Consider the following 27,748-nt stretch of genomic DNA (forward strand, 5'->3'; position numbering starts at 1 on the left):
TCTCAACCGGACATCCCCCAAACCCTTCCCATTACCCAACCCCAAATCCACTCCTAACTCCACACCCACATTCATACTCATCACTAAGCCAATACCAATCCCTATGCCCATCTCCATCCTCTTGCTGCCCATCGCCACTCCCACGTTCACCCGTGTCCCTCCCCACCCCACCCCCGGGTGTGGCCGCCGGCAGAGGGGCGGGGGAGCGGAGCCGGCTTTGTAGGCAGCGGGGTTGCTGCGTTGCTTTCCATTCCTCGCTTCCCTCCGCTCCGTCCGGTCATGGCTGAGTCCCGTTCGACTCAAGGCTGCGGTAGCGGAGCGCTGCTGGGTCGTTTCGGTGTGTTGCTGCAGGCATTCCTGGCACTATGCGCCTTCTGCACGTTGATGTGTGAGTACCGCGGTAGCTCCGGGGGTGTTGTTTGGTGCTGGGGGAAGCTCTTTACTCGGAGGGTGGCAAGGCACCGGTGTGGGCTGCCTGGAGTTGAGGATGCTCCGACCTGGAGGTGCTCAAGGCGAGGCTGGAGGGGGGTTCTGGCAACTTAACTTTAGGCTACATCTAAGGGGTTAGAAGCGGATGTTTCTTAAAGCCCCTTACAACCCAAACTATTCTGCGATGCTATGACTATAAGCCTTTTAGTCGGGTATCGCAGCAACTATTCTGCGATGCTATGACTATAACCCTTTTAGTCGGGTATCGCAGCCCTTTCGCCGGCACTTCTCGGAGCTTCGTGTCGCTTTTAATATCTGAAGTTTATCCTCCAGACCTGTAGGGGTTGGAGAAGGGATGGCAGCAGGTCGCAGCCGGCAGTTAGAGCGCCAGATGCTCTCTCGTAAAACTGTTGTTCTGAGCCTTTATCTGATGGTAATGAGGCACCGCGGAGTCGCGGCTCTGATGTGCGAGCTCAGTGGCTTAGAAAATTTTAATGAAGGGTGGAAGCCGACGGTGGAAACAGGAAGAATGTGACAAAAAATAGGATGGGCATCAGGTAGGGGCGCTGCTAGGCTGGAATAATAGCTCCCCTAATCGCATTGTGATGTTGTTTTGCTTAACTTTCCCTTGAAATGTGAAGTTTTTTGGCTCGAGTGCTGTTTGCTGGGGAGGGATGGTAATAAGAGAAAGCAGTGAGAAGAGCTGAGGGTGCTGATGTTGGAAGGCTTGAAGAAATCATTGGTGTTGTGCCCCAGCTGTGCTGTGCTTGGAGCACTGTGGGTGCTTCTCCTTGGGGTTAAGTGATGAAACAAAAGCCTCAATCTGTTCTCCTTGTTTTAAGAACCTGCAGTGACAGTAACTAAAGCTTCCAATCAGGTTGAAAAGCCACAGGTCTTAAATCTCTGTGTTGTCTGGACTCTGTTGTTTAACTCCAGTCAGCTTGTGAAAGCTGCAACAAGTTCCTCCTGTGACAGCTGATAGCTTTTTCCAGTGGGAGTAATTGCATTGCAACACTTCACGGCCTGTATTTCACTGAACATTAACATCGAGAACAGCCTACTTTGTTGCTTCTCTTGTGTTTCGTTTTCTTCTGTCTCCTGTAGTGGGGGAGGTTATGTGTTAACTGGCCTATAAATCACAGGGGATACCTCATGAAATAAAGGGTATTAATTTATCGAAATACTCCCACAAATAAAAGCATGGACTTGATGATTTGCTAGCAGATGTTATGAATGTTGTTCTCCTCTGGTGCAAGAGCTAATATAGACACACAGAACTTCCTGAGTTCGAAGGGACCCATAAGGACCATCAAGTCCAGCTTCCCTTCAGCTTTCTGTTCTGGGCTGCTGCCCTTCATATCCTTGGATGTGAGCATCCTCTTGGTTAATTAGGAAAAAATCTAAAAGCTGTTCTTGAGACCTTGTGAACCTGCTCAGTGACTGAAGCTGAGTCCCTAGATGTGAATAGGTTTCTGGCCCTAGACTCCTGATGGTAGATCATAGATCTAGGTGGTAGACCCATGCCCCAAATTCCCATCAGTTATCCCTTATCTATTCCCCCTTTGCATGCTCTCAGGTTTTCTATTAAGGCTGTTTGTGTGCAGCCTCAGCCTACTGTAGCTGTAATTGGCTTACCAAAGACTTTGTTAGGATATAACATGCTTCAAGACTTCTTTTATGAGCGCCCCATTCGGCCCATTTGCTGTGGCACTGAGGGATGTGTTTAATGTGCATGGTGGGGATGGGTGGATGGTTGGAATAGATGGCCTTAGTGGTCTTCTCCAACCTTAGTGATTCAGTGTGGCTCTGTCATGTGGAGTATAAAGTTTGATCAGAACAACCCACTGTGTCCCTTGAGGCCAGTTTTGCCTGTTGCAAAGGGTATTAGAAAGTCCTTTAGATCAAAGGTTCATGAGGAGGAAATAGTGTTTCACTGTAGGATGAGGGGAGTGATTGCTCCCCACTGTTTTGCTCCATGTTTGGAATGGGTCCTCCATGTGCTGTAAGTGGGATTCACAGGTAAATGATGCCCAGCTGAATGTGGTTTAGCTTGGGGAAGAGAAAGCTATAGGGAAATGTTGCTGTGGCCTTGTATTACTTGAAGGGAACTTATGAACAGGAGGGGGAGCAACTTCTTGCATGGTTTGGTAGTGATAGGACAACAGGGAATGGCTTTAAATAGAAAGAGGAGGAACTCTGGCTAGATGTTAGGAAGAAATTCTTCATTTGGAAAGTGGTCACCCACCAGTGTGGGTTACCCAGAGAAGCTGTGGGTGCTTCATCCTTTGAAGGGCTCAAGGCCAGGTTGGATGGGATCCTGGGCAGCCTGATCTGTTAGGGGTTGGAACTTGGTGGTCTTTAAGCTCTCTTCCAACTCAAGCCAGTCTAGGTTAGGATCTCCACTATTACAGCAGTTAGGGAATGTTCCTTGGAGCTTACAGATACACTAAACTACTCTATCCTGTCTTTAAGGTTGTAGTCAGTCACCTTTGCAGTGTTGTCCAAGGCTTGCTCTGATTTAGTAATCAAATGTGAATCAGTTGTAATCCTTCCCAGCTGCCTACTGTGGTTTTGGAAGTACTTCTGCTGGAAGGACCCTGGCTAAGATAATTAGGATGACTTGAGGAAAGAGGCATCAGGACCTTGCAGCTGTGGTTGGCAATGTAGCTTCCTGGGCAAGAACGTTTACCTGGGGAGGTTGTGGTGTGGATAATTCAGCAATGGAATGGAGTGAAATTATGGTAAAATCATAGAATGGCTTGGGTTGGAAGTGACCCCAATGATCATTTAGTTCCAACCCTCTGCCTTGGGCAGGGTTGTCACCCACCAGATTGGGTTTTGCAGGGCCTAATCCAACCTGGCCATGGTCACCTCCAGGCATGGTGTAACCACAGCTTCTCTCAGCAGCCAGTGGCTCACCATCCTCTATGTGGAAGGGTTTGAGTTTCCTTATCCTGAGGGATGGATGGAAGGAATAGCGCTTAACTCAGACCAGTTCTACCCTATTGCAAAACTCTTTGCTGTTGTATGTGTTTTGGATTGCTGCACTCTTTCTTTGCTTCAGAATTATCTTACATGTTTCCTATGTGGTACTCCAGCTTTTACACTGAATATGTCTTGGAAAAAGTGGGTTGAAGTATGTCAGGAAAGAAAACTAAATGATAGATCACTGGGCTTGTGCAGAGCACTGCACTGCTATGCCTGGGACAGGCTCTACTGACTTTGCTGCCTTTAACATGAAACCGTGACTGTGTTTGATTTGATTTGTTATAATGAAATGGGGACTTGACCACCCCCTCTTGTGTATATGTGTGTTGGGGGGGGAGGGGATGGAAATAAAACCACAATGATTTACAGCCTGAAAGAGGTGAGAAGCACAGGGCTGTGAACTCTGGTAGTCCAGGTCTGCATGTAGGTTTGTAGGTTAATCAAGAAGCTACATATGGCAGGACTCCCATGACTATTTTTTTTTCTTCTGCTTTAATACATGTGAAAACTGGCTGAGCTTGAAAACTCAGTGTTGTGCTTTGTAAGCTGGAAGGACCATGTGGCATTTAATGCGCTTCATTAAGCAAAGCACAGCTTTCTACAGGGCTTTTGAATTTGAGCTGTTGATTATGTTGACCTCCTCTTGGAAGTCACATTCTGAGCTGTTAAACCAAGTGGTGCCAACTGTGCTAAATGATGACTGGGATAAATAAAAAGTTGAGGAGGCTCCTGCTTGCTGAAGGAACAAATTGGGTAGGCTGAGAAGCAACCAGGCAAAGCTTGAGCTGCCTAAAGTTATGTGGGCTGTGAAGCACCTTATGCTTTGTTGGATGGGTTCTGCTGGATCTGGTGGATGATTGATATTATGGGTGATTCTTAGCTCTTGTGCAAGAAGGTTTATGGGAAATTTTGCCATTTCCAGGGGTGGAGGAAGTAAACCTGTAGGGAGGAGTCTGTTAAATTTATGGTTGGTTTATTCTTTGGCATTTGTGAAAGAACTGACAAACGTCAGGTTTGGGGCAGGAATCTTAATTGCGTAACTTCATTTGTAAGGTGCTCTCTTGCTTATGTCATGTATTGGTCTTAGGATATAAAGCATCCCCTTGTTTAAAGCGTATATTTCAAGGCACTGACCTGCAATCTGGAGATGCTTTGTGTGTAGAACCTCTGTTGCCTCTCCCGTGGGTACCCATGCTCTGATGGCAGCCATAAAAATCCGTGTAGAGATAAGACATGGGTACTGCACTAATTGCATGAAGTGGAACTTGAAATTGAGTACTGCATGACCTTTACCTGGGCAGTTCATGTTCCCTGCTAGTAGGATGTTCCAGCTGGGCAGAGTGGGCGATGGATGATGCTGTTGCTCTGAGTTTCAAAGCTTGTCCTTCAGTGGGCTTGTGGGTAGCTGGATTTGGGTGAGGAATGGGAAGGATCCTGGGGAGGAGAGATACCCAAGTCCTTTTGTTTTGGAAATAGCAGAATTATTCCTTTCTGTAAGGTTTATCATTGCTGATCTAGAAGCTCCAGGACGTGACACTGCAGGATTTGGAGGTTTTACACAAGTCCTTTACTTGGACTGAACCTGCTACTGATGCAAGTTTCTCTTGCAATTCAGAGCGCTCTGTGCCAGGAGCTTTCTTTCCTCTAGAAGATGCTGTAGAGATGTTTTTATTTCCCAGTTCCCTCATGTCTTGCATACTCTGGGATAACCCAGAGCATATTTGCCCTTTGTTGTGTACAGAGTATTTAGTCAGTTTCGTTAAAGATATATAAATTATTTTTTTGAAGTCTTGGTACAAGAGTGTTTGGGAAGGAAGAACCAAGTGTGTATCATGCAGGTTTGTTGCATCCCCCTTCTCAAACCAATGGCAGATCGGTTGCTGAGCACTGCTCCATGTTGAGGTGGTGGGCATGTATTCTCAGCTTTTCTATCTTGCTGCATGCTGGCTGTGAGCAGTGATTGCTGCTTCCTCCCATTGTGTCTCCAGTCTGGGTAGCTATGACCTCATGCTAAAAATAGTGCAGCCTCCACTGCTTTGGTCTCTGTATGTTGGCTTCTTCCTGTCTGGAGTTTGGAAAAAGCCTGAGAAAGGGTGTGTCCTGCAAAATAGGTTGAAATGTGTTACTGGAGACCCTACTGCCTATATAAATAAAGCAGAGGATGGCAGAGGAAAAGCATTTCCTCCATAGGACAGTAGCTCTGAATTCTTTTCAGTAAGACCAGGAATGAGGTGGTGCGATGCTGCTGTGAAAATAAGTTTCCTGGTAGGGGATTTCTACTAGGGGAATAAGCTTCCCCACTGGTTTTATAGGTATTTTACTTAGGAGTCTGTTTTGCTGATCTGTTTTGCTGCTACTCTAGCTAATTCTGTCTAAACCAGGGGGTTTATTCCTATGAGGGGTAATATAGGTGGATGTCTGAATTCAGTGCCTGATCAGTGCGGGTGTTGAGAAGATGCTGCGTAAGGGATTGCTCCACTGCATGGGCAAGATGTGAGGAATGATGGAAGAGAATCTAGAGCTATGCAAGTCTTAATTATAATTGGGAAATTAATTACTACAAAAGTTGGCTGTAGGGCAGTACTGCTTCAGTCCCATAACTTCAAGGAACTATACATATCTAGGGCAGACAAAGCCATAGACAAAAGGCTTTTCTCTCAAGTTGCTGTTCGTCTTCCTTCTCTTTTGCTGAACTTCAGGGCTTTTTGTCTGCTGTAACTAAAGCCAAGCAGGAGTGAAGCCTTAACTTCTAAGGGCACCAATTCAGGCTGTTACCTCAGTGCCTTGATCTCTTTAATGGGATAGATGTGGATGTTCTTGTCTTACCTTTTCCTGGGATATTTTAGACCATATGGATTAAACTCTGCTGTGGTGTGGCTGAGTTCCTTGGAGCATCTTCAGAGTTAGGGCTTTGTGAGGCTTCTTGTTCTAGAGGACCGTCTTTGAAGCCTTTCTGAAGGAAATGTTTCTCCAGTGAGCTATTTCAAAGTTGGCATCCTCTCACTTTACCATTCAATTGAAACATATAAGGCATCATTAGGGACGTGGTTGAAATACCTGTCAGTGAAGGAGCAAGTCACACAGGAAGAACCTGGACAAGCAGTCTTCATCTTCCTCCCTTTAGCTCTGTTATGTGGATGTCTAGCAGTGAGTGTGGGGAGTTCTTTGTTTAGTATTGTCTTCAGTTGGTTGAGGATCCTCTCCCTTCTGTGTTGTGCACCTGGAGTCATAGAATCATTTGAGTTGAAAGGGACATTAAAAAGTCACCCACCTCATCCAGCTCCCCTACAGAGAACGGGGACATCTGAATCTGAGCAATTTCAGAATGCTCAGAACCTGGTCCAGCAGAGCCTCCTGCACTAAACAATCTTAATTGGTTACAGGTGCTAGAACTCAGATCACAATTTTTGTTTGCTTTTCCTTATATGATCAAGCACAACTTGTCCTAGAATAGAACAGTCCAATATCGAGACTTGCCAGAGCCATGGTTGCAAACCCATGCCTATAGCTGATGGAAAGCTGAGCAGCTTCAGTGAGTAGGGCTTTCCTTTGGGAAGAGCAAGAAGAGACTTGAGCTGTTTCCCAAGCCAGCTGAGCTTGGGCATCCACCCAGTCATCTGTGTATGCCTTGGCTCGGATCCCCTGCAGGAAGACTTGGAGGAGAGAAGTTTCATCAGCTTCTTGAGGTTTCAGAGACCTGGAGACATTTTTACATGGATTTGAAATCACCCTTAACCTCTGGGTCATGGCCACTGAACTATTCTGCTGCCTGTTGAAGCTCCAGTGATCTTGGCTGTCTTTCTGGCTTAATTCAGAGACAGAGTGATGCAGCTCTGCAATGTAAATGCCCTATTAAGCAGTTAATTATTTCTCTATAATACTGGCTTTTATCTTTAATACAACAGTTTTACTGTCTCTGATAATTACACAGTCTCAGATAACTCTCTTAAATCTAATGAGGCATGACAAGCCATGTTCAACAAGGCACCACACCATTAACTTCTTACCTCTTGTCATCTTATCACACTGGATTACTGTATTTCTAGCCTGAGTGAGTGGCTGTGGGTACACATATGTTGCTTCTTGTTAGGACAACAGTAAAAATCATCCTTGATGCTCTTGTGGTTGGGCTGGTGGTCAGTTTGGTGGCCTGTGGAGTCACAGAGTAAGCTACAGAGCTTCAAAAGCAAAGACTTGGTGATGATAAAGTAGATAGCTGGTGATCTGCTTGGGCTTCAGCAGACTCTTAAAACGCTCATCACAGTGACCTGCTCAGTACTGGGCAAATCTGGGAGGTGATGAGGGGCTTAATGATTCGTGTTTCTAATACATACCCTTGAGATAACTTGTCTAAGGAGGTTACACATTGATTCGTGCTTGTGTGTTCTGTAGCTCCAGGTTCCGCTAGATGGCATCACCATGCAGCTGCTGTGCTAATATCCTAGGATGAAGTATCAGGAGCAGATGCACTGAATTAGTTTCTCTTTTGCCTCCCCAAAAAAGTCACAGCTCAGTATTTTTAACTCTGATCCCTGTTCATGCTGGCCACCAGTTTCAGGAACTGATTGTGACAGGTCAGTTCCCCATTTATGTGGGGTTTTGAGGCAGTTTGAGATTGCAGTTTTGAGCACAGTGAGCAGAACAGAGTTTAAAAGTGAAAAACAAACTTAGTGTTATCTGCAGGCAGTAATTACCTGCAGGCGGTAACTGGGATTGGCAGCACTGCAGTCCTAGAATGGAGGACCTGAGTCCTGAGCAAAGAGTGAACTAATCTATATGCAAAGGGACTTCATTTAAAGTATTCATATATCTCTTCAAGTCTCATGGTTGGTGGTACTGAAACCACATCCCAGACACAGCCAGTGAACATCCTAAACGTTGTGTAATAAATCAGTCTTTTAATAGTGTCTCCAGGTTGTTGGCATGAGCTTGAAACCTTACCTGTTTGCAGTTTGACCCTGGCACCTTTATGGTAGGGGTGCTTACTGACTTCTGGTCCCATGAGCTGAAAGGAGGAGATGGCTTTATTGTGCATCAGGAATCCAAAAGCTTGATGGACTGCTGGGATACATGGTTCGAATATCACCATCATAATTCTGATTTGCCTGAAAGAATTATTAAGGCAGATAGGGATGAACCCTCCCCAATGTCCCTCTGGCCACTTGATGAGGTATGGAAATGCTCATCTGTTCAGCTCTGCTGGTTAATGTGATCTCTCTAATTTTCTTTGCAGTAAAAAGATTTAGGGAACCAAAAGAAGAGAGGCGTCCCTGGAGGATATGGTAAGGTTTGAAGTTTGGATGTTAAAAAGCCCATGTACCTCCAGTATTTCTTCTACTAACAATCTTCATGACTCTGTGACTATTCTGCTGTTATTTAGTCTTTAAATAGAATCCTCTGCTGCTACTTCCCAAAACACATTTCCTAAAGTAGCTGGTACTCTCTAGAAATAGTATTTCTAGATCTCCTTTGCTCCTCCAAGGAAGCTTGTTTTCACTCTAAGTGACTGATGATCTGCTGACACAGCTGCACATGGGCTGTCTTTCAGACCAGGTCAGATTTTGGGCTTAAATTCAATTAAGTAGATAACTACATCTGATGGGTTGGATGATCCTGTGGATTGCATGTAAGGCCAGGCTGGCTTGCCAATATTAGTGAAGAGAAACCTCTGTCCCTTGACTTTGGTTCTTCCTCTAAAGTAATTTGGAAATTAATGGAATTCCCTTCTTAGGTGTCAGAAATTCCTCTCAAAGGAGAACATGTCTATGCCCAGCCTTTGCTTGGCTGACTTCTGCTGATGCTTCAGGGAACAGATCTTGTTTCTTTTTTCTTTCCAGGTTTTATGATACCTCCAAGCAAGCAATTGGTGCCCTCTTCATTCACTTTGCCAATATTTTCCTGTCTGATCTCACTGAGATGGACCCTTGTTCTCTGTAAGTACCAAAGGTGCTTCCATTCGCATCCCACATCTTTTAAAAAGCAGGAGGAAACCAGCAAGAAAATGTTTGGTTTCCACCATATGTGGTTATTTCTTGTGATGGGTACTAGAAAAGTTTGCTTTGCTCAGTGTGGCTGAAGGCCCTTATCCAGCGTAAGGATGTTTTTTCTTGGAACTTCAGTTTTATCTACCATGTGCATTCGTGTTGTCCCATTTTGGGGCTATATAAATTAGATTTGGAGTTAAACAGAAATGTATCTGCTCCAGACCAGACAGTTTGCAGCTGCAAGTCATTTCAGAACTAGGTAAAGTTGATTTGTGTATCCCCTTTGAGCTCCAAAACGCTACTTAAAGCTTCCTGGCGTATCTCCTTTGTTTATATTAGAATGCTGCACTTCAGTGTTTCTTTAAACAGCCACAAGTTTGGATGGGACTAAATATAACCTCTAGAATGATTTATGACTGCTTTTTAAACTGAGGATGTTCGAAGACAGCCCTCTCCTTATGTGCACTTGGCATTTTCCTCGTCTGCCTGCCTTCAGTCTTGAACTGGGCAGCCGATCTCTGAAACCCTGTCCTTGGGCTCTGACACTCCTACACTGTGCATCTTGCCCAGTACAAACTACCAGAGTCCCCTGTTTTATTGGAAGTGATCTGGGAACTCTAAGAAGCCAGTCTGAGCCTTTAGAAATGGGAAATCCGAATGCCTTTTTTTAAAGTGGATATCAAAAGCAGGTTGTTGTGTTTTTTTGTTTTAGTATCTTTATCCAGAAGGAATATCAAGCTCTAGAAAAGGAAGCATTTGTTTCTGGATCTCTGTGCTCGGTGGTGATTTCATACTGTAGAATTATCTGACCTATTGCTGCGGAACAAAATTCCAATAATACAAAACTGGCCAAAAATTGTATGAGAGACCTTTTCTTTTCTGTGAAGTTCATTAAAATACCAAGCCCTGGATTAGAGATGGAACCTTGCAGTCTACAGAAGGCTCCTTTGTGTCTCCCATCTCTCATGCACTTTCTAGTCAGGCATAAACCTCCTTTGTGGTGAAGTCCTGGAACAGGCTGCCCTGGGCTGCTGTGGATGCCCCATCCCTGGAGGTGTTCAAGGCCAGGTTGAATGGGGCCCTGGGCAACCTGATCTAGTAAACATGGAAATTTGGTGGCCCTGCCAGGCAGGGGGGTTGGAGCTTCATGATCCTTGAGGTCCCTTCCAACCTGGGTCATTCTGTGAAAGCTGCAAAGAAAACAAGTGGTGTCTCTTTCCACTGCTGATCAGACACTTAAGCTAGTAAAGCTATTGGTAAATTCAGTAACATGGCAAGGAAGGAAAGCTTGGACCACTAAGTAGGGATTTGGGAATCTATCAAAAACTACAATTTCCATATTGAAGATGTAGAGTGAAGTTTGTGTCCTATAGACTTGACCACTTACAACTTGAATGTGTATTTTGAAGCCTTACAAAGTGTCCTTTTCCTCTGTTCCTAGCTACCTTATTAATTTCATCCTTGATGCCACGCTGGGGATGCTGCTGATTTGGCTTGGTGTGAAGGTGGTCTCCTGGGCTGTGCAGCGCCAGAAGTACACGTATCTGGTCTTTGGAGAATATGGTATGTACCTACAGCTCTGCACAAAGGTGGCTTGTTTCCTCTCTTCTGTCAGTAGGAGAAGATGGCTGGTTAAGGGGGAAAATGTGTACAGGCTGCTTCTATTATCTGTCAACAATAAGCTTTAAGTTTGGGGCATGGGGGGAACATTAAGATTATCTAGTCTGATCATCAACCCATCCCTACCATACACGCTAACCCATGCCCCTCAGTGCCATGTCTACCCTTCTCTTAAACACCTCCCAGGATGGTGATTCCACAGCCTCCCCAGGCAACCTGTTCCAATGCCTCACTTCTCCTTCTGAGAAGAAATTTTTCCTATTATCCAACCTGAATCTCCCCTGAGTGTTCACTACGTTATGTTTTGGGACATCATTAAGTTGCGGTAACTGCTGTTGTGTTAGTCATGCTTGAGCATGGAAGGTTGGTGATAAAAGGTTGAACGTGTCCTGAGGTAGACGATCCTTCAACGACATGCATATAACAAATTATGGTGTTTGGATTCATGGTGGTTTTCTTTAGGGCTCTTTTGTGGGGGTTTTATTGGTTTTTTCTCCAGCCTCTTCTTGAAATGTGCAGTTCTTGCAGTTGTCGTGAGCTATGGTAGGCATCAGCAGAGCATCGAAACTGGGTTATCAAATAACATGTTTTCCCCCAAATTACTTTTAAAACCATTTTTTTCCAGTTAAAAAACACCTAGAAGCACATGTAAGCTTGTCAGCCTCTGCTTTGGTTCCTGTGTTGAGGAAGGAAAATTGTTCCAAAAGAAGCCTTTCTCCAACAGCCCCGCTAGAGGGTAGCACTTCTCTTCAGAAGGAGGAGAGCATCGCTTCTCTGCAGAGACGAGAGAAGTTAACCCCTTCAGCTATTTTGCATTAGTCTTTTTATTTAGGAAGTACACACTGTTCACGCTAATAACTTTAAGTCTTTATATCAGTAAGTCTGTTCTAAAGGTTGTCTCATTCTTTTGTGTTCTTAGAAGCTGGTGAAACTTGGACTGAAGTGGGATTAGTGTAGAGACCACACCAAATCCTGAGCTTTAGCTGAGACTTCTTTGGTGCATAAAAGGGAGAGTGCTACACCCACCTAAGTAGATTTCAGCACAAGGTGGAGGAGATGGTTGGGTTTGTGAGGTGGCTTGTGGCTAAATCTGAGAGTAGTTTTAAAGGCTGCTATGTATTAAAGCCATTCAAATGGGACAGCAGAGGAATAAATATTCCTGGTTCAGGAACTGGTGCATTTTCCCTTTATGAGCAGTGAGTACTCAAAGCCCAACTGCAGTCATCCCAGAGCACTGCTACACATGCCACGTCTGCAGCTGAACAGAAGCAAGGAAACATTAATGCGTATTGACAGCTTTAGCCTTGCAGAGTAGTAATGAACTTAAGCTGAAGTTCCCCTCCTCAAAGGTTGGCTTAGACCACAGAAACAACTTGCTCTTCCAAGGAAATCTTGGTTTTTGTTAACAGAAAATGTTTCTGCTGCTGTTTGAATTTAGTTTTTGAACTGCTGATTAAATCTCATCCACCCAGCACCATTCTTGGTGCAGGTCTTTGGCTGGAATAACTGTGATGGAAAAGTTAAATGGGAGTCAAATGGCACATCCAATGCAATCCTGCTGCAGAGGTAAGGAAGCAGAACATCATCTCTGCTGTTAAGTAACTTCCAGACTGGCTTTGAAGATGCTGGGAAACTCTCCACAGTTTGATACAAGCTTTAATTTCAGTTTCTGGACTAATTGCTTTACCAGACTTGCGTTGTTTTCCTCAGTTATCCTGAGGAGCAAAAGTTTCTCCTTCTGTCCTGCAGAGGAAGGTGGGCAGAATAGCATAGAAACACCAGATCTGTGATGCAGACAGAACCTATACTGTACTCTCAGGCAACCAGCTGTCCAGAACTGACTGTTTAAAATAGATTATTCTCATATTTCAAAAAAAAAAAGTGGGAGACACCCATTCTGAGATCAGTCTCTTGAGTCTTAGCCAGAGGCTGCTGAGGCCAGAAATGGCCTGTTTTTAGCGAGTGGAGAGTCAAAAGTTCCTATACCTTTATGTTCCTCAGTCTTTGCCCAGCAGCTCTTTAAGCATTGAATGGTAAGTTAGTAAAGGCTGCTGTCTCTTCTGGAGATGCTTGGTTCCTGAGAATGGAGACTAGCAAGGTTTACTCTTCATGTTAGTTCGGGTGGGTTTTGGAAATGGTGGTTGATAAACTCCTGCCTCCAAACATCAAGACCTTCACCCTCTCTCCAGTCCTCATGGCTATAAGTAGCTTGATGGAGGGAAACCTCTTGATGGCTGCAGCATCCCTGCTCTGCATGTGTACCAACTCAAATATTCCGGTATTTCTAAAATAGTACTTTAAGGCAAACAAACTCTATCAACTCATATTAAGACGTATTTTTGCAGTGAGTGAATCAATCACTGAAGAGCAGCATCGCAAAATGGTGAGGAGTGGATATTGTGGCAAGAAAAGTTATTCAGGGAGGCAGGGTTGTGTAGGAGCATGGTTGTGGTCACTGATTATTCTGTTTGATGCTTTGTGTTCATTGGCTGTCTGAAAATGGAAAGGCATATTGCTTGGAGGCCTCTGAAGTCTGTTTAGTGGCCTGTTGAACTCCGCTGGTCAAACTTAGTTATAGCAGAACATGCTCTGTGCCAGCTGCTGAGTTTAACTGAGGACCTGTGTAGGCTGCTTTTGGCCCTGCTGTGATGGTGTACAAACTTTCCATAATAAATATTCCCATGAACCGAAGCAGCCAAGGGAGCTGGCTGTTAATGCTTGAGGAAATACTGCTGAAAATAGCTCTAACCTAAGGGACTCTTCTGTCCTTAGCATGCGATTCAGATGCTTTACCAATATTTCTTGCTTTGTTCTGTATGTAGCATTGATAATTACATCTCAGACAAATCTTCACTGAGCTCCTATTGACATTCCCTGTCCCCATCATTTAACCCAATACAACTTTTAAGCGCTTTCAAACACTCAGTTTTTCTCAGCCTTCCTGAACTCTCTGCTCTGGCTATGGTTAAACATTTTCCCACCTGCTCAGTGCATGCGTAGTCCCTGGAAGACCACAAATAAAGCTGTCTGGCACTAACACGTGGGCTGTGACAGCTTGGTACATTACACAGCTTGGATTAAAACTAATCCTGTTGTATGGTAACAACTCAAATACTTCAGGCAGTGCTGCTTTTGCTCTGCAAGCAGTTGTGTTCTGCTTGTGCGTGGGAGCCCATGAGATATGTCTAAGGTCGTTGCAGGCACTGGGGATCCCATGTCTGTGTCAAGGAGGTGGTGTTGATGGTGGGGTAGGGTGCTGGAGGAGAATGATCAAAATGCGGTGTGCATCCTTTCCACTAGGAACTGCAGGGCAAATATTTGTCCTTGCTGAAGGGAACCACTCAAAGGGAATGTAACATGGTTTTCTTTAGCACATCTGCAGAGGTATTTTGTGCCTGTTGGCTCACTGAGGGTATTAAGTGGCATCTAATGATGCTTCTGGCCATCTGGCTATAGGAAGCCAGCATTTAAGTGAGCACCCTTCTGTTACTGGGAGACCAGGATGCTGAAAAATAACTACAAAGACACCCTGTGATCTTCCTGTAATGGCAGTAAAGACTGTTTAATTCTGTGATTTGGGATGCATTCCTGTTCTGAAAACAAAGCTTGGAGTCTTGAGAACAACGTTCCAAGACAGTAGCAACTTGGGGCTGCTGAAGGTGATAGAGCAGATGGCTACATCTGACCCATAGGTCTGCAGGTCTCTTTGCAAATCCTACTTCTGTTTAGTCTGGGCTATTAGAATCTCCTAGTGCAGAGGAGATCTGCACTTGCTGCTTTAGGTGATGCAGGAATGATCAGAGTGAGAAGCTGGGTGTTTAATGCTCCAGAGGTGAAAGCACCTCTGACAAGGTGAAGTTCTGGTGGGTAGTAAGGAAAAGGAGGGGTTTCTTTAAGACTGAAAGTGATGGAGAAATGGTTTAGGTGAGGAAGCATTAAAGATAGGGGTGAATCTGCCCCATGGTGGGTTAGGGAGCAAATTGTTTCTCTTACGGTCTGCATCTCAGCCTTGTTAGCCAAAACCTATCTGAATGATGGAGGGTTAGGGGTGTTAAGTGCACAGTATGCAGAAGTAAGATCTATGGCTGCTTGTGATGATGAATGATAGTGACCTATTGCCAAAAGGGTGTGAGGCAGCAGGCATTTAGGAGGTATCTCCAGCTTGATGATGCTTTTGGAGAGGGCTGAGACATCGGGGAGAAGTGTGCTGCAGGTGTCACAGCAACCAATGCGGGACAGTTGACTTGCAAAGCTGTGCTGTAAGTCTCTGTTTCTCCATGGGGGATTGACCACAACAGCTGATGACACAGAGCAAAAGGCAAAGAGTTCAGCTGCAGGAAGGAGCCCAGGGGTATGTTTGTTTTCCTGTTTTGTCTGTGTGAGCTCTGATAGATGATGGCAACCCAAGGGCTTATGAGAGGATTGGTTGGTCTGGGGATATCAGGCAGAAAGCCACTAGGCTCAGCCAGTGCTGAAGAAGAATAGGTATCAGAACTCATCAGGAGAGGCTGTATGTGCTCCAGGAACATTAAAACCTCTCTGACCCCAGCCTTTAACTGCAGTCTGTCAACAGTGCTGTGCAGACCACCCATCCAGCTGCTGCCTGCCAGGGACTGCAGATGTGTGCTTTCCAGAATCCTCAGTGCTGGTTGCACTTGCACGTAACCTTCCCAGCTCCTTCTCCATGTAATTCCTGCTGGTCTGGCTCTCAGCATCTTGAAACCACACCTTCCGCTTCCTTCTCTCCCCTCTTCAGTTGTGGCTTGGGCAATTATAAAGCTGGAATGCAAGGTGATCACATGGAGCTCTCTGGCATGGAGGGACTTAATGGATGCCTCTGTTCTCAGCAGTGGCATTGCAAATATTTCAGGACATTGCTAACAAATAACAGGAAGGACAAACATGCATGCAGACCTGTTTTTGCACTTCCTGGTAAGCGGATTCTCCCAGTGCTGGACTTGGTCAGATAGGAGCTCTTAGTAAATCCTGGTCTGTGCTGCTGGTTTCTGTGACCAAAGGTATGCATGAGGATCTGGGTAAATGTTTGCAAACTGCTTGCATGGGCTTCCCTTGCTGTGTTTCAGCAGCACTGTGCTGAGAAAAGCAGGGCAGAGCTCCCTGTCTATTGCCATCCAAAAGTAGCTTGAGCATTCACCCCTCAGAGTGGATTTCTCACACAAATGCAATTCCAGGTTCTGGCCCAATTCCTCTGAAGCGAACACTGCCAGGGATTATCTTTAGATTTGGATGGTAAGAGGAAGTGCTGTTTTTTTACTAAGCCAGATAGTGCAGCTCAGTTTTGCAGACCCAAGATATTATGATGACCTGGGAAGATGATAACCAGCTGGGAGGGTACTTACAGATGGCTGAAGCAAGCACGTGTAATAAGATACAGTGCCATTATCGCTGCTAGCAATACAAATATGCTTTTTTATTATTACTCTGTGAGTACTTCATTGGGAGCATTCATATTTAATTAGCATTGATTATTTTTTTTAGCGAGTCACTGTAAAACCTAGCAGAATGGAGCCACTGTCTCTTGCTCAGACAGTGTCACGTAACCGTTTGTTCACTCAATCAGCAAAAGCCTAATTCAGTTTAGAACTAAAAGCTTTTGTCTCACATTAAAAGCAGTGACCAGAAACTTTTGGGAAGTAGGCAGGTAAGATTTGGCAGGGGAGCAACTTGGAGGTGTAGAAGGTCTGTTGTGCAGTGCTTTATTTGGGGATTGGAGTGGGTTTTAATTCAAAAAAGATTATTAGCCTTAAACTCTGGTCCATATGGGCCAGGATTTTTGTGAGCCTCACTATTCCATAGAAAGTAATGGGGGGAAAAGATGGTGGTGGGGTGAAACGTTTTCTTTACAGGCTACTCTAGGTTTGCAAAGCTGAAGAGAAATGAAGTCTCTGGTACCCTGGTAAGAGAGGCAAACCAAGCTACTAATGTTCCCAAAGCAATGCTTGCTTGTAGGGAGTCATTTCCAAGCCCAGGAGTCTCAGCAGCTTAGAAGCCTAGAATCACTAAGGTTGAAAAAGACTGTTAAGATTCTAGTCCAAGTGTCAACTCATGCCCTCTACATAGAGTCCATACATGCAAGCTTACTCACTGTACAGGGGTGTCAGTGATCTGTCCTTTTAGATGGGGTCAACAGGGTTTCTTCCCCTTATCCTTGTATATATTCAGCTTAAAACAGTTCAGTACTGTAGGCTGAATACCTGCGATACCTACTGGTGGCTGAAGGAGAAGGAAAAGATGCATCCCCAAGGCTCTGTACATTCAGGGCTCCCCCCAAGAGGAGGAGAATGTCACCCAAACCAAGATCCATCTCTTTAGCCAATCTCCTTGAAGTTACTGGGAATGTTTCTTTCAGCTGTGATTCTTGTGTATATGAGGGCTGCTGGATAAGCGTGGGCAGAGCCTGGGCTGCCTCTCTCCCTATATGTATAAAGTAAATGTGTGCATTATAGGACACATGTCAAGTCTGAGGTAACTTATCTGCAAGACTGTCTTGCCCTATGTCTATGTACTGTGCTCTTCTCCCAGGTGACCCTCCGCAAGCTGCTGCTTGGCTTGGCCAGTGTGGCCTCTACCTGGGGATATTGGCTGTGGAGAAGACCCTGATTATCCTTGTTCTGCAGATCCCTGGTTGGACAAAGGTAGGCTCCTAAACTGTATTTCATTTTCCTAGCTACAGCTATTGTGGTTTGTTTCTTGTCGTTTTTACCCTGTTAATGGTCCACATCATCATAGGTCTTTAATCCTTCTGACTTGCTGACAGTTCTGTGATAATTAGCTATTACTTAAGTCTGAGGAAACATGATTTTCATAACAACTTGGCTCCTGATATGTTCTCCTGCTTGTCAAGAACTAGTGGGATATGATTGTTTTTCTTCAGTTTTCCAGTCTTGGAAGGATAAAATGGGCTGGGCTGGTGGCTGAGCTACGTCAGTTCTGCCAGGGGATTTCCACATTATCTTGTCAAGTCAACTTGTCTTGTGCCTAAACTACTGAAACTGCCAGATCTTTCCAAATTAATCCCTACCAAAATATTGCCCCACCCTCCTCCTCATGTTTTTATGGTAACTAGGGGGACAGTAGTTGGTTGGGATTGTTTTACTTAAAGAAACATATGTTCTTTTGGGGGTTGTAGCAATTTATATGGTAGAGGGTAGGTGTTGTGAGTCATTCACTGGTATAAAAGCTATTTAAGGAATTAAGGGGGCATCCCAATATTGAGTGCTATTTGCACTTGGTGCCTTGTACCCAACTGGCTGTTGTGACCTAATTGTATTGTTGTTTGCAGCAGTCTGGGAGCATTTATCTGTTCCTGTTTAGGGCTTCTCTTTCAAATGTAGCAGCCTTCAGTGCTCAGACTTGGCTGTGAACGTTGATCTAGCATGTGGCTGTGCAAATATGTTGACTTAATTTTGCAGCTAGGCTTTGGAAGCCAAGAACAGTCCTACCAGCTGTTGTCACAGGTAGTTAAAGTCTATCATCTGTACTTATTTTATTGCTGAAAATGAAATGCTTGGCAGCTGGGCTAAATAAATAGCATAAACCAGCTCTAAGTGCTAGGCTGAAGCAAGGGATGCTGGGCACTAGCCAGGACATAGTCGGCTTATGAATGCATCCTGTTTGCAGTAAACAGCTATTTAAGTGATGCTTATAAATGATTTTTCTTTTCTCGGCAGATTCAGCAGATCCTCCTGAGTTACATCCCAAACCCCCAGGTGGAGCTCGTCCTGGTCATGCTTGTTGTGCCTTTTATTGTGAATGTAAGTGATGACATTGCAAGTACAGAGTGGGGTGGTCTGGAAACTGATCCTTTCCAATGGGAAGGATGTACAGCGCATGGCTTAGGGGCAGCCTTGAGTAATCAATGTGGATGGACAAGGTAAAAAAGTGTGAAAGCAAAGATACTTGCTACAAATATGAATCTGTAACTACTGCCTCTACCAAGGGCACTGTTCCTAATTCCCACTCCCTTGTCCAGGCTGCTGTGTGGCAGGTGCCCCAGAGCCTATTAAAGTTCCTATAGGAATGGCCTATCAATGTTTTCAATAGCAAGTAAAAGTTAGCAGAGGAAATGTGTATTAGAAGAGAGGTGAAAAAGACAAGGTAATTCAGTGGACTTTCAGGGCAAAAAAGTCCTCTTACTATGATCCATTGCAAGAAAGCTGTCCTTGATCAAGGGAGCTTTTTTAAAGTGCACTGTAGCTGAGGAAGGAAAAAATAAACCTTATATCCTTTGTTGTTTATGCCAAGTAAAGAGTCCCCACAAACAACACAGAGCTGCAAATATTTTGAGCATGTCTTATTTGTACATGAACCTTGAAGAGGAAAAAAAAAAACTTTCTTGCTTATATTTACTAAGGCTACTAGAGTGGCCAAAACATCATGCTTTTAGCAGAAATAGAGGCTGGAGTTTCATTTAGAGTAGCAATATGGTTGCTGTAGGTTACATCAGTCCTGCTGGAATGAGTGAGCTCTTGCAGTGGTTGTAGTGATGGGGGCTGAGGAGCAGTAGTTCAAAGTTAAAGATACTATAAAGTAACCTATTCTACATCAGCCATTTGTCTAGATCAGTTCAGATTGCCCCAAACTACTGATATTCTCAAACTTCGAGCTTTTGCCAAACTGTTTTCTCTAGTTTTCCTGATTCTATGCAATGTTCTACTGACAGATCAATTACTACCCCAATATGGCAAGTAAGAAAAAGGTCTTAGCATTGAGATCTCCCCTGGAAAAGGAGTGAACTTGTCACACTTGTGATGACAGATGAAGTGTTGGCAAGGATGAGTTTAACTGCCTGTGCTATTCCAACCTCTCTTCCCAACACCACCTCATGGCACGCTTAGAAAGCAAGCTCTGGTTCTTAAAGTGACTGGTGCAGGCAGAACAAGTGAATGAATATTGGATGGCGTTGGTTCAGTGATTAATTCTGGCAGAAAATTGGTTTCTTGTGACCTGTTTTCACTTGGTCTCCAGTGAAAAGGGAATCCTAAGTATTTGTGAGGAAGAGACCTTGGCAACTTGCCTCATCCACCACAACAGGTACACTTAACACAGGATTCGTTTGAATATTAGGCTGCTGGAAGATGGAGGTTTGGGGGATCCATAAAGAGAAGAAAGTAGTAGCTTGGCTTGCATGACTTTATATTTTGGTCTCTGCAGTCTATTCATAAAACTCCTTTCTCCCCAAGGCCATTATGTTCTGGGTTGTGGACAGCTTGATCATGAGGAAATACAAGCAGAAAGATACACTGAACATCAATGGATCCACAGAAACCCCACAAGCTAGGAGGAGCGAGGAATCTCGGGTAAGACCAAAGATGTTCTGAGTCAGAGACCAAACTGTGCACTTGGGTGTGGCTTTTGTTTTACTATGCAGTGTACCATCATGTTATATAGACGTGGACTGATGTTTGATGAATATGAGGATGACCTTGGGAAGTTTAACTAACTATCCATGTTTGAAGCTGAGGTCAACAGAGGTTCCTTGGGAAGATTTGATGTAGTAAAGTAGATCTAAAATACTGTACTCTAGGATGACAGCATCATGAGGGGGGGATCACAAGTGTCAGGCTGAAGCTGGTGGGCACATCTGACCTGGCACTATCAACTTTGCCATTATTAATTGATCTTGGCTCAGAATTTGCTTTCCTTGTTTACAATGAGTAGCCTCCTTTTTTTGGAGGACAAGGCCCAGCTGGGAATCCTGTTGTGTATTTTTTTAATCATTATTTTGAATTATTCTGTCTTGTTGCTGTAAAAAGCTGTGTTTTGCATCATCTGAGGCTGACTCTTGAAGTTAAGGAGACTGGAGTGGAAGTGGAATGCTCTGGTATCAGCAGTCCTTGTTCTCGTAGTTAATGATACATGGACTGCCAGGCAGGTACTGCCTGAGTTTCTCATCAGATTTTTGAAGAAGCCACAACCTGATTCACTGGGTTGAATTCCCTTCCTTCCCCTGGCTTCCAGCCCTTGTTTGAGTGCTCAGAGCCTGACTCCAGGTATCAGGAGATGCTGTGATTGTATCCCGCAGCTCACTGGCAAGAGTTAAGGTTAAATCACTTCTGGCTCCTGGTGTAGCTGAGGAATTTAGGATGGACAGAAATAGCACTGAGAAAGCAAGAGCTATTTCACAGAGTGACTCTGTTCTTGTACTAATGAGCATGATGACCAATTACTATCAATACTGCAATGAGTGCATAGGTAGCGGTGTTCAGTAGGGATGGCTTAAAGGTTCAGGAGGAAGCGGCATCTGCCCTTCTGGCAGGAAGGGCAGGCAGATGCGAGCAACTGGTGAGACAAATGAATCACTCTTCTTGGCCCAACACCCAGATAAACAGTTGTGGCTTGGCTAAGTTACTGAGAACACGTGAGCAATGATTCCTGGGGAGTTTCTTGAGCTCTGGGGCATCCTGAAGAAATCTGTATTGATCTGGAGCTGAGCAGTACCAGGATGTCTTAATAGATGTATATTGAATATTATTAATGTATATTGACTGCTACCTAGGACATAAAGGTGGGTTAACTCTAGGCACAAACTTTACTCTGGCTATAAGCACGGTCCTGGCTGCTTGATTTGTTCAACAATGATGCTTCCTGGGCAGGCCTCCAACCTAGCTCCACTCCAGATATAAAACTGATGGTGAAGATTGCTTGACTGATTGGATGTGCTGGAGTGTTCTTGAGGTTTAAATTCAGCTAATGTTTTGCTACCTTCTTGCCCTTGTTTTGACTAGAGAGCAACTCAGATGCTACAAGTTCTTTTGCAACCTAAACTTGGGTCACTTAACCTCACAGATGTTAACGTAAGCTTGAGGCTGGTGTAGATACACAGATGGTGCCGATGTTACCAGATCTCCATAAAAATGGAGTTGTCTCCTGCCTTGCTCCACTGGAATGGACAACTATTTTATGGCCTCTAGCTCAGTTTTTGGTTAGCCTAAGAAGCCACCAGTTAATCTCCACAAGTTGGGAAGGCTCTTCTGATAGCTTGACCTAGATAAGGTGTCTCACATGGTGGATATGGACTCCTGCAGGTTGAATCTTTCTCTCAAAGGCTTTTCATATCCTCCAGTTATTTGGTTCCTTTTCTCATAGAAAGCTTTTTCTGAAACCTTTCATGTGCAGGGCATCTGTCCACCTTGAAACTGTCTGATCCATTACCACAGTTTCACCATTAAGGTGATAAGCTTGTACCTGGAACTGTCTGTAGGGACTGCTCAGATATGCTCCGGTGCCTCTTCTCCAGCCCTGCACAAATAATTTGGGTAGGGGAAGAAGGTTAATTAAAAAGAAGAGTCAGATATGAGTGACCTTTTTGTTCTAATTCTGCTTCTTGGCATTGGGCCTTGAAGTAGGCTCCTGCTTTGTCACTTGTTAATTTTATGCTATTGAATACAATGTTGGATGGTTGAGTGCTACAGCTGGTTCAGCTGGAACTTAGTATCAAAAATCAGAAAATGAGGGTTTTCAGGGCTTGTTTTGGTTCAACTTTCCCCATGTGAAAAGGTTATTCTTCCCTTCCTGCTGTCTACCTGGAGGAGAGAAGGAGCTGAGAAACATCTCTGTACAGGGTAGGGCTGGCTGGGGCTAATGTGTCCTGTGGTTTATCAGGGTTCATCAGTGCTGTCTAGCAGCAGGCGCCAACTGCTCCCCATCATGCTGCCTTCTTGAATTTCAACCCTCTGCCTATCTCACCAGTAGTATCATTATTTTCACTTGAACTTGCAGTTTCTCTGGAAAAGAAGGGGGAGAAAGGAAAGGAGTGGGCTGAAGTTAACCTGTTTAATAAAAACTGTACTGTACTCAGCACTTACTATAGGGATAGCAGCAATAACATCAGGCTGGATATCAGGGAAAACTTAATCCCAGAGCTGAAGTGCATTGGAACAGGCTGCTCAATGAGGTGGAGGAGTTGCTGTCCCTGGAGGTGCTCAAGAGAAGAGTAAATAAGGCACTGAGGGATGTGATTTAGTGGGTATGGTTGGGGATGGGTTGGTGGTTGGACTGGATGATCTTAGTGGTCTTTTCCAACCGTAATAATTCCATGAAATGTTGGTTCTGTCCTTGGTGGCTCAGATGAGAAGCAAGAGGAGACTTAGCTAGACCAGTGATGTTGTTTGCTGACTCCACAGCTGTAATGCAAACCAAATAATTGCTCATCTCATGGGTTTCAAAGCTCTTCTGGTGAGCTACCAATGTGCTGCTGGGCTCTTGTTTATAATGGAACTGCTGTGGTGCTTTGGAGTAGGACAAGGGATATTGGCCTGAGATTTGAATGTAGGAAGTTCCATGCAAGCAGGTAGAAGTTCTTCACAGTTTAGGTGACGGAACACTGGAACAGGCTGCCCAGGGAGGTTGTGGAGTCTCCTTCTATGGGGATGCTCAAGATTCATCTGGGTGCCTACCTGTGTGACCTACTGTAGGGAACCTGTTTTGACAGGGGAGTTAGACTCAATCTTTGAGGTCTTCTCCAACCTCTGCAGTTGTGAATTACTTTATTTTCATACTGAAACTCTGACAGGCTCAAGCTCAGTCTTTGTGGAAAAGAATTTCACTCTTGCTTCCAAGTCAGCCTTAAATACTCCCTCTGTCACACTTGTGTCCTACCTCAGTAAATGATCAGTTCATCTTTGCCTTTGTGTGGGATGGACAGGAAACTTCAGAGTGCCCATCTGAATCTGATGTTATGCAGGGTAGGGAAGTGCATTCATCTGCTTGGCCCTGATTTAGGCTTTGCTTGTGTCCTGCCCTTGACCTGTGTTTCTTTTCCCTTGTTCTTGTAATTGTTGATAAACTTAAGATCTAATCAGTGGTTTCTTTGTTTTCACCACTTAGGAAAACAAGTCAGTTTTAATAATGTTGTATTTGATCTTTTTGGACTTGTTTTAGGGTTTTTTTCCTCAGGGGGTAAGCGAGCTTCTGCTTTTTCTTTTCTCTCCTCTTTGAAGGATTACATTTTGGATGCAAATTACAGCAAAATTTCGTCTAATAGCAGTGGTACTTCTCAGAGTCCTTGCACAGAAACTGGAGGTTAGTTTAAGGCTGAGAAGAGAGCTAATATGTTACATGGACCTGCCTTTGGTACTCATGGAGTTCAGCAGCAAATCTAATCCCTTCCATAGGAACTATAACTTCAGCAGATTTGCTAAATTGAAGGTGATGGTGAATGCTGAAACCTCTGCTGCTTACTTTAAGACTAGAAGAGCACTCCAAGAACAATTCTGACTTGCTAATTGGTTAGCTGAGCTGATTTTTTTAATGGCTCGAGGTGAAATGTTCATTAGGGGAAAGTTAAATGAAGATGGACATAGAGGTGCCTCTGTTAGGAGACTGTCCCACCTGTCAGCCCTGCTGAGGAGTGGGAACTCATATGAACTCAGCCGTGGGAGGAAGGTAGGATGGTTCCTGTCTTTGCATGTGACTGGTGGAGTTTCAGACAAAATTCCATGTCTTGCATGGAAACAGCCCTTGAGCTCTGTTTTTTGTACTCATTCTTCCCAGTGTGAGGAGGAATGCGTGAAGTATTTGGGGGCTGAGTGGAACAGCAGCGCATTGTCCTGAGACTGGAAAGCTATGGTCCAATTCCAGCTGTACCACTGATTTGTTGTGATTCTGACCTGGAAACATCTGCAGAGGAAGTGCCTTGACCAAGCTGTGCTGAAACATCCCAAACAATTCTATCTGGGGGGGAAAAAAATGAGGGCCTGTACCATGACCCTCATAGCAGTGAGGTGCTTTCTCACTGTGAAGCTCACCATGGAGCTGTGGAAAGGTTACCAGAGGACTGTTGGCTTGAGAGGTATTGTATGAGTTCCAGAATGGGGAGATAGCAGCCCAGAGGGGTCTGGATTCACAACATTCAGTGCCTTCTATGTCAGCCATGGCTGGCTGTGAGAAGGTCTGAGTTTTGCAGCTTGAAAGCCACCTAAATAATCAGTTCATTAGACTCCAAAGATGACCTGTTGCAGCCTGTTGGAGTTCAGTGACTTATTTATTTTTTAGATAATGCTGTGTGTAATTAATCACCTATTTTTTCAGGTCCCTGAGCATCATGATATTTATATGATAAACAGGAAATCTTCACTTGGAAGAGACGGAAACTTTCCTGTGATGTCTTGAACAAAAAAAGAATGGGGTTGTGTAGGTTAACTTAAGGGGATAGAGGAGAACGAGATCTTAATCTGACCTATTGCTGTCCTCTGACTATATGATGTGCTGCTGTGAGGATAACAAAATCAGATGGAGTATGTGAAAGCGGGGAGAATGTCTTGTTCTGTGGTTCTTTGGTTTCTTTGAAGTCATTGACTCATTGCAGTTTGTTTTTCCTGCTTATTTGCTTTGTTGCTGTGGTGACTGGCCTGGTGGTGCTGTCATAAACAAACAAGTTGGGGATATGTTCATTCACAACTGTGTCTAGAGATGGCTGTGAATAAGGCTGTACTCCTGCTCTGGTTGTGTTGTTTTTTTATTCCACCAATGAATGCTGTGCTCTAGGTCTGGCTGAGCTGTTAGTGGGCCCATTGGGCTGCAAGCTTATGAGATCTCCTGTAACTGCTGTCTTGGAGGTGGGAGGGTTTTGTGGGATGGATGTGAGGCTTCACAGTTCATTGGTTCCAGCTGCATCACAAATTGATGAGGCATCAATTTGAGGTGGTGGAGTCACCATCTCTGGAGGTGTTGAAGGAAAAGGTAGATGTGGCCATGAGGGACATGTTATTAATGGGCACGGTAGGGATGGGTTGATGGTTGGACTAGATGATCTTAGTTGTCTTTTCCAACCTTTGTGGTTCTATGAATTTGGGGTCATTTGGGGCTGAGACTTGAGTGGGAAGTCTTAACTGAGTGAAGCTGCTGCTTTTTGTTTTTGGTTTGGCATGGGGGAGAGTGCTAACTGGCTCTTTTCCCCCTTATTGGCCATGAACTAATAATGCAGACTGGGTACTGTGGGGTAAGTGGAGGAGAGGGGAGGGACTTCTGGCATCGCTCATCTAGAGAAATAAAACTGAAACCCCTCAGTTCCACTAAACTCATGCCCATCCACAGCATAGTCAGACCCTGAGTGCCAAATACTTGGCCATGCTACTGATGTGGGGGCCCAGTGCTGACCCTTGGCTCCTTGCTACTGCTGGGTTGACTGCACATCATCTGTGCTTAGATCATGCTATTGGTGAGGCTGAAGACAATAGGGGCAGCACTTGCTCAGAGCTGAGCTTTGAAGGAGTCAGATGGGGTTGAGTAAACAATCTGTCAAGCTGTGAATAGAATCATAGACTACTACTCATGCAAACAGTTTGTCTGTCCAGCCTGCTGGCTGGCATTAGGTTGTAGCTCTTTTGTGGGGCAGTGCAGCCATAGCCTGAGTAAAATCTAGCCTTTTTCCTCTTCCAGATGATATGCTTGAAGGATGTCCTATCAGGATGGTTCCGTCTGCATCGAGCAAATGCTCCAGGCCGGTGGCAGCCACTTAGCTCAGAACTGCCTCTTGATAGCTTCAAGTCTGAGGTTAGCAGCTGAGTGTATAGGTGTTCTGAAGGCAACAGGCAGTTCAGACTCTGCTGGGTAGAAATAAGAAGGTGCCAGGCTAGCTCAGCATCTCTGAGCCTGCTTGCTGTGGCTGAAACAACCCTGAGCTCTGCTTGCTTCCCTGGCTGAGCTTTGGAGATCACAAGCAGCTGGGGGCCTGGGAAAATGTCTCTTTGTTACAGATGTTTGCAAAATGTGGCCTAGTTTCTGTGCATCTCCCCCAAGGCTGAAGCCTGGCCTGAATGGGAATGTCTGTGAGGTTTTGTCCCCTGGTGAGCAGAGCTTTCAACTTCCTGTTCCCCTCCAAAGAGGGGCTGGGGGTACTGGAGCATCTGTGTTTGGATTCACGTGGTCCTGGCTGTCTTTAGAGTAGTCCAGGTGACCTTAAGACCTTTCTGCTCTGACAAAGAGTGTTAGACTTTGCAGAATATCCTTTTATGGGTGCCTGACTCCCTCCAGCATTCCCTTGCCAGGGGATATTGCCTGTGATATTAAGATGAGAGAAGGAAATTCCAGCTGCCATCTGATTGAGGACTCTGATTCCATGAGCATCTGTCTGTTCTCTTCTCCAGGTGCTGCTCTCTCCAGACATGGATTTCGACCAGTCTGAAAGTGACCAGGATATCTCAGGACTCCAGGGAACAAACCAGAAGATGAAGCAGCCCAGCTACCATGTGGTCATCTGATAGCACTGAGACAAGGGAGGTAGAGGAAGGAAGCAGTGCTGTGATTCCTGAGCTGGCTGAGGAAGGATGCAGAATACAGCTGATCCCTAGGGATCTTTGGAGACCTGCCTCATGTAGACCTCTCCTTCTATAGTTATCTCTTTGGGATGGTGTCTGTGCAGCCTGTATTTAAGCAGTATCTGCTTTATCTACACAACCTTACTATGGGCACACTGCAGCACATTGAGGTTAAGGTGAGGATGTGTACTTCCTCTGGCTGGCCAGCTGGGTGTAACTTTATCAGGGCTAGAGACTGGAATCAAAAAGTTCTCTTCTTTTTATAGAAAAATCCTATACTGTCTGAACTGTAACACTTTTATATGCACAGATACTCTACAGAACTGGTTCGTGATTATATATTTAAATGCCTTGAATTGGGAAGATCGTCTCAGTGGATCTGAAGCTTTTTTTTTTCTATTGTTTTATAAGGAATGCAATAAATATTTGACTTAAAAATGCTTCATA

At 44.7% G+C, this 27,748-nt stretch overlaps 1 protein-coding gene across 2 annotated transcripts; it reads left to right on the forward strand.

Moving 5' to 3' along the window:
- Window positions 1–189: 189 nt before the first annotated feature.
- Window positions 190–27,748, forward strand: LOC107315547 (store-operated calcium entry regulator STIMATE-like). Of its 2 annotated transcripts, XM_015866051.2 has the most exons (9): window positions 190–388; window positions 8,651–8,699; window positions 9,255–9,350; window positions 10,843–10,964; window positions 17,565–17,677; window positions 18,713–18,796; window positions 20,225–20,341; window positions 26,424–26,537; window positions 27,131–27,748. In XM_015866051.2, the coding sequence occupies exons 1-9, from the start codon at window positions 280–282 to the stop codon at window positions 27,242–27,244; spliced, it is 918 nt and encodes a 305-aa protein (XP_015721537.1). In that variant the 5' UTR covers window positions 190–279; the 3' UTR covers window positions 27,245–27,748. The 2 variants fall into 2 exon arrangements, with proteins under 2 accessions (XP_015721537.1, XP_015721616.1); XM_015866130.2 differs by lacking the exon at window positions 26,424–26,537 and having other exon boundaries at window positions 193–388.

The sequence above is a fragment of the Coturnix japonica genome, chromosome 1 (assembly GCF_001577835.2).
Source record: "Coturnix japonica isolate 7356 chromosome 1, Coturnix japonica 2.1, whole genome shotgun sequence".
Lineage (NCBI taxonomy): Eukaryota > Metazoa > Chordata > Aves > Galliformes > Phasianidae > Coturnix > Coturnix japonica.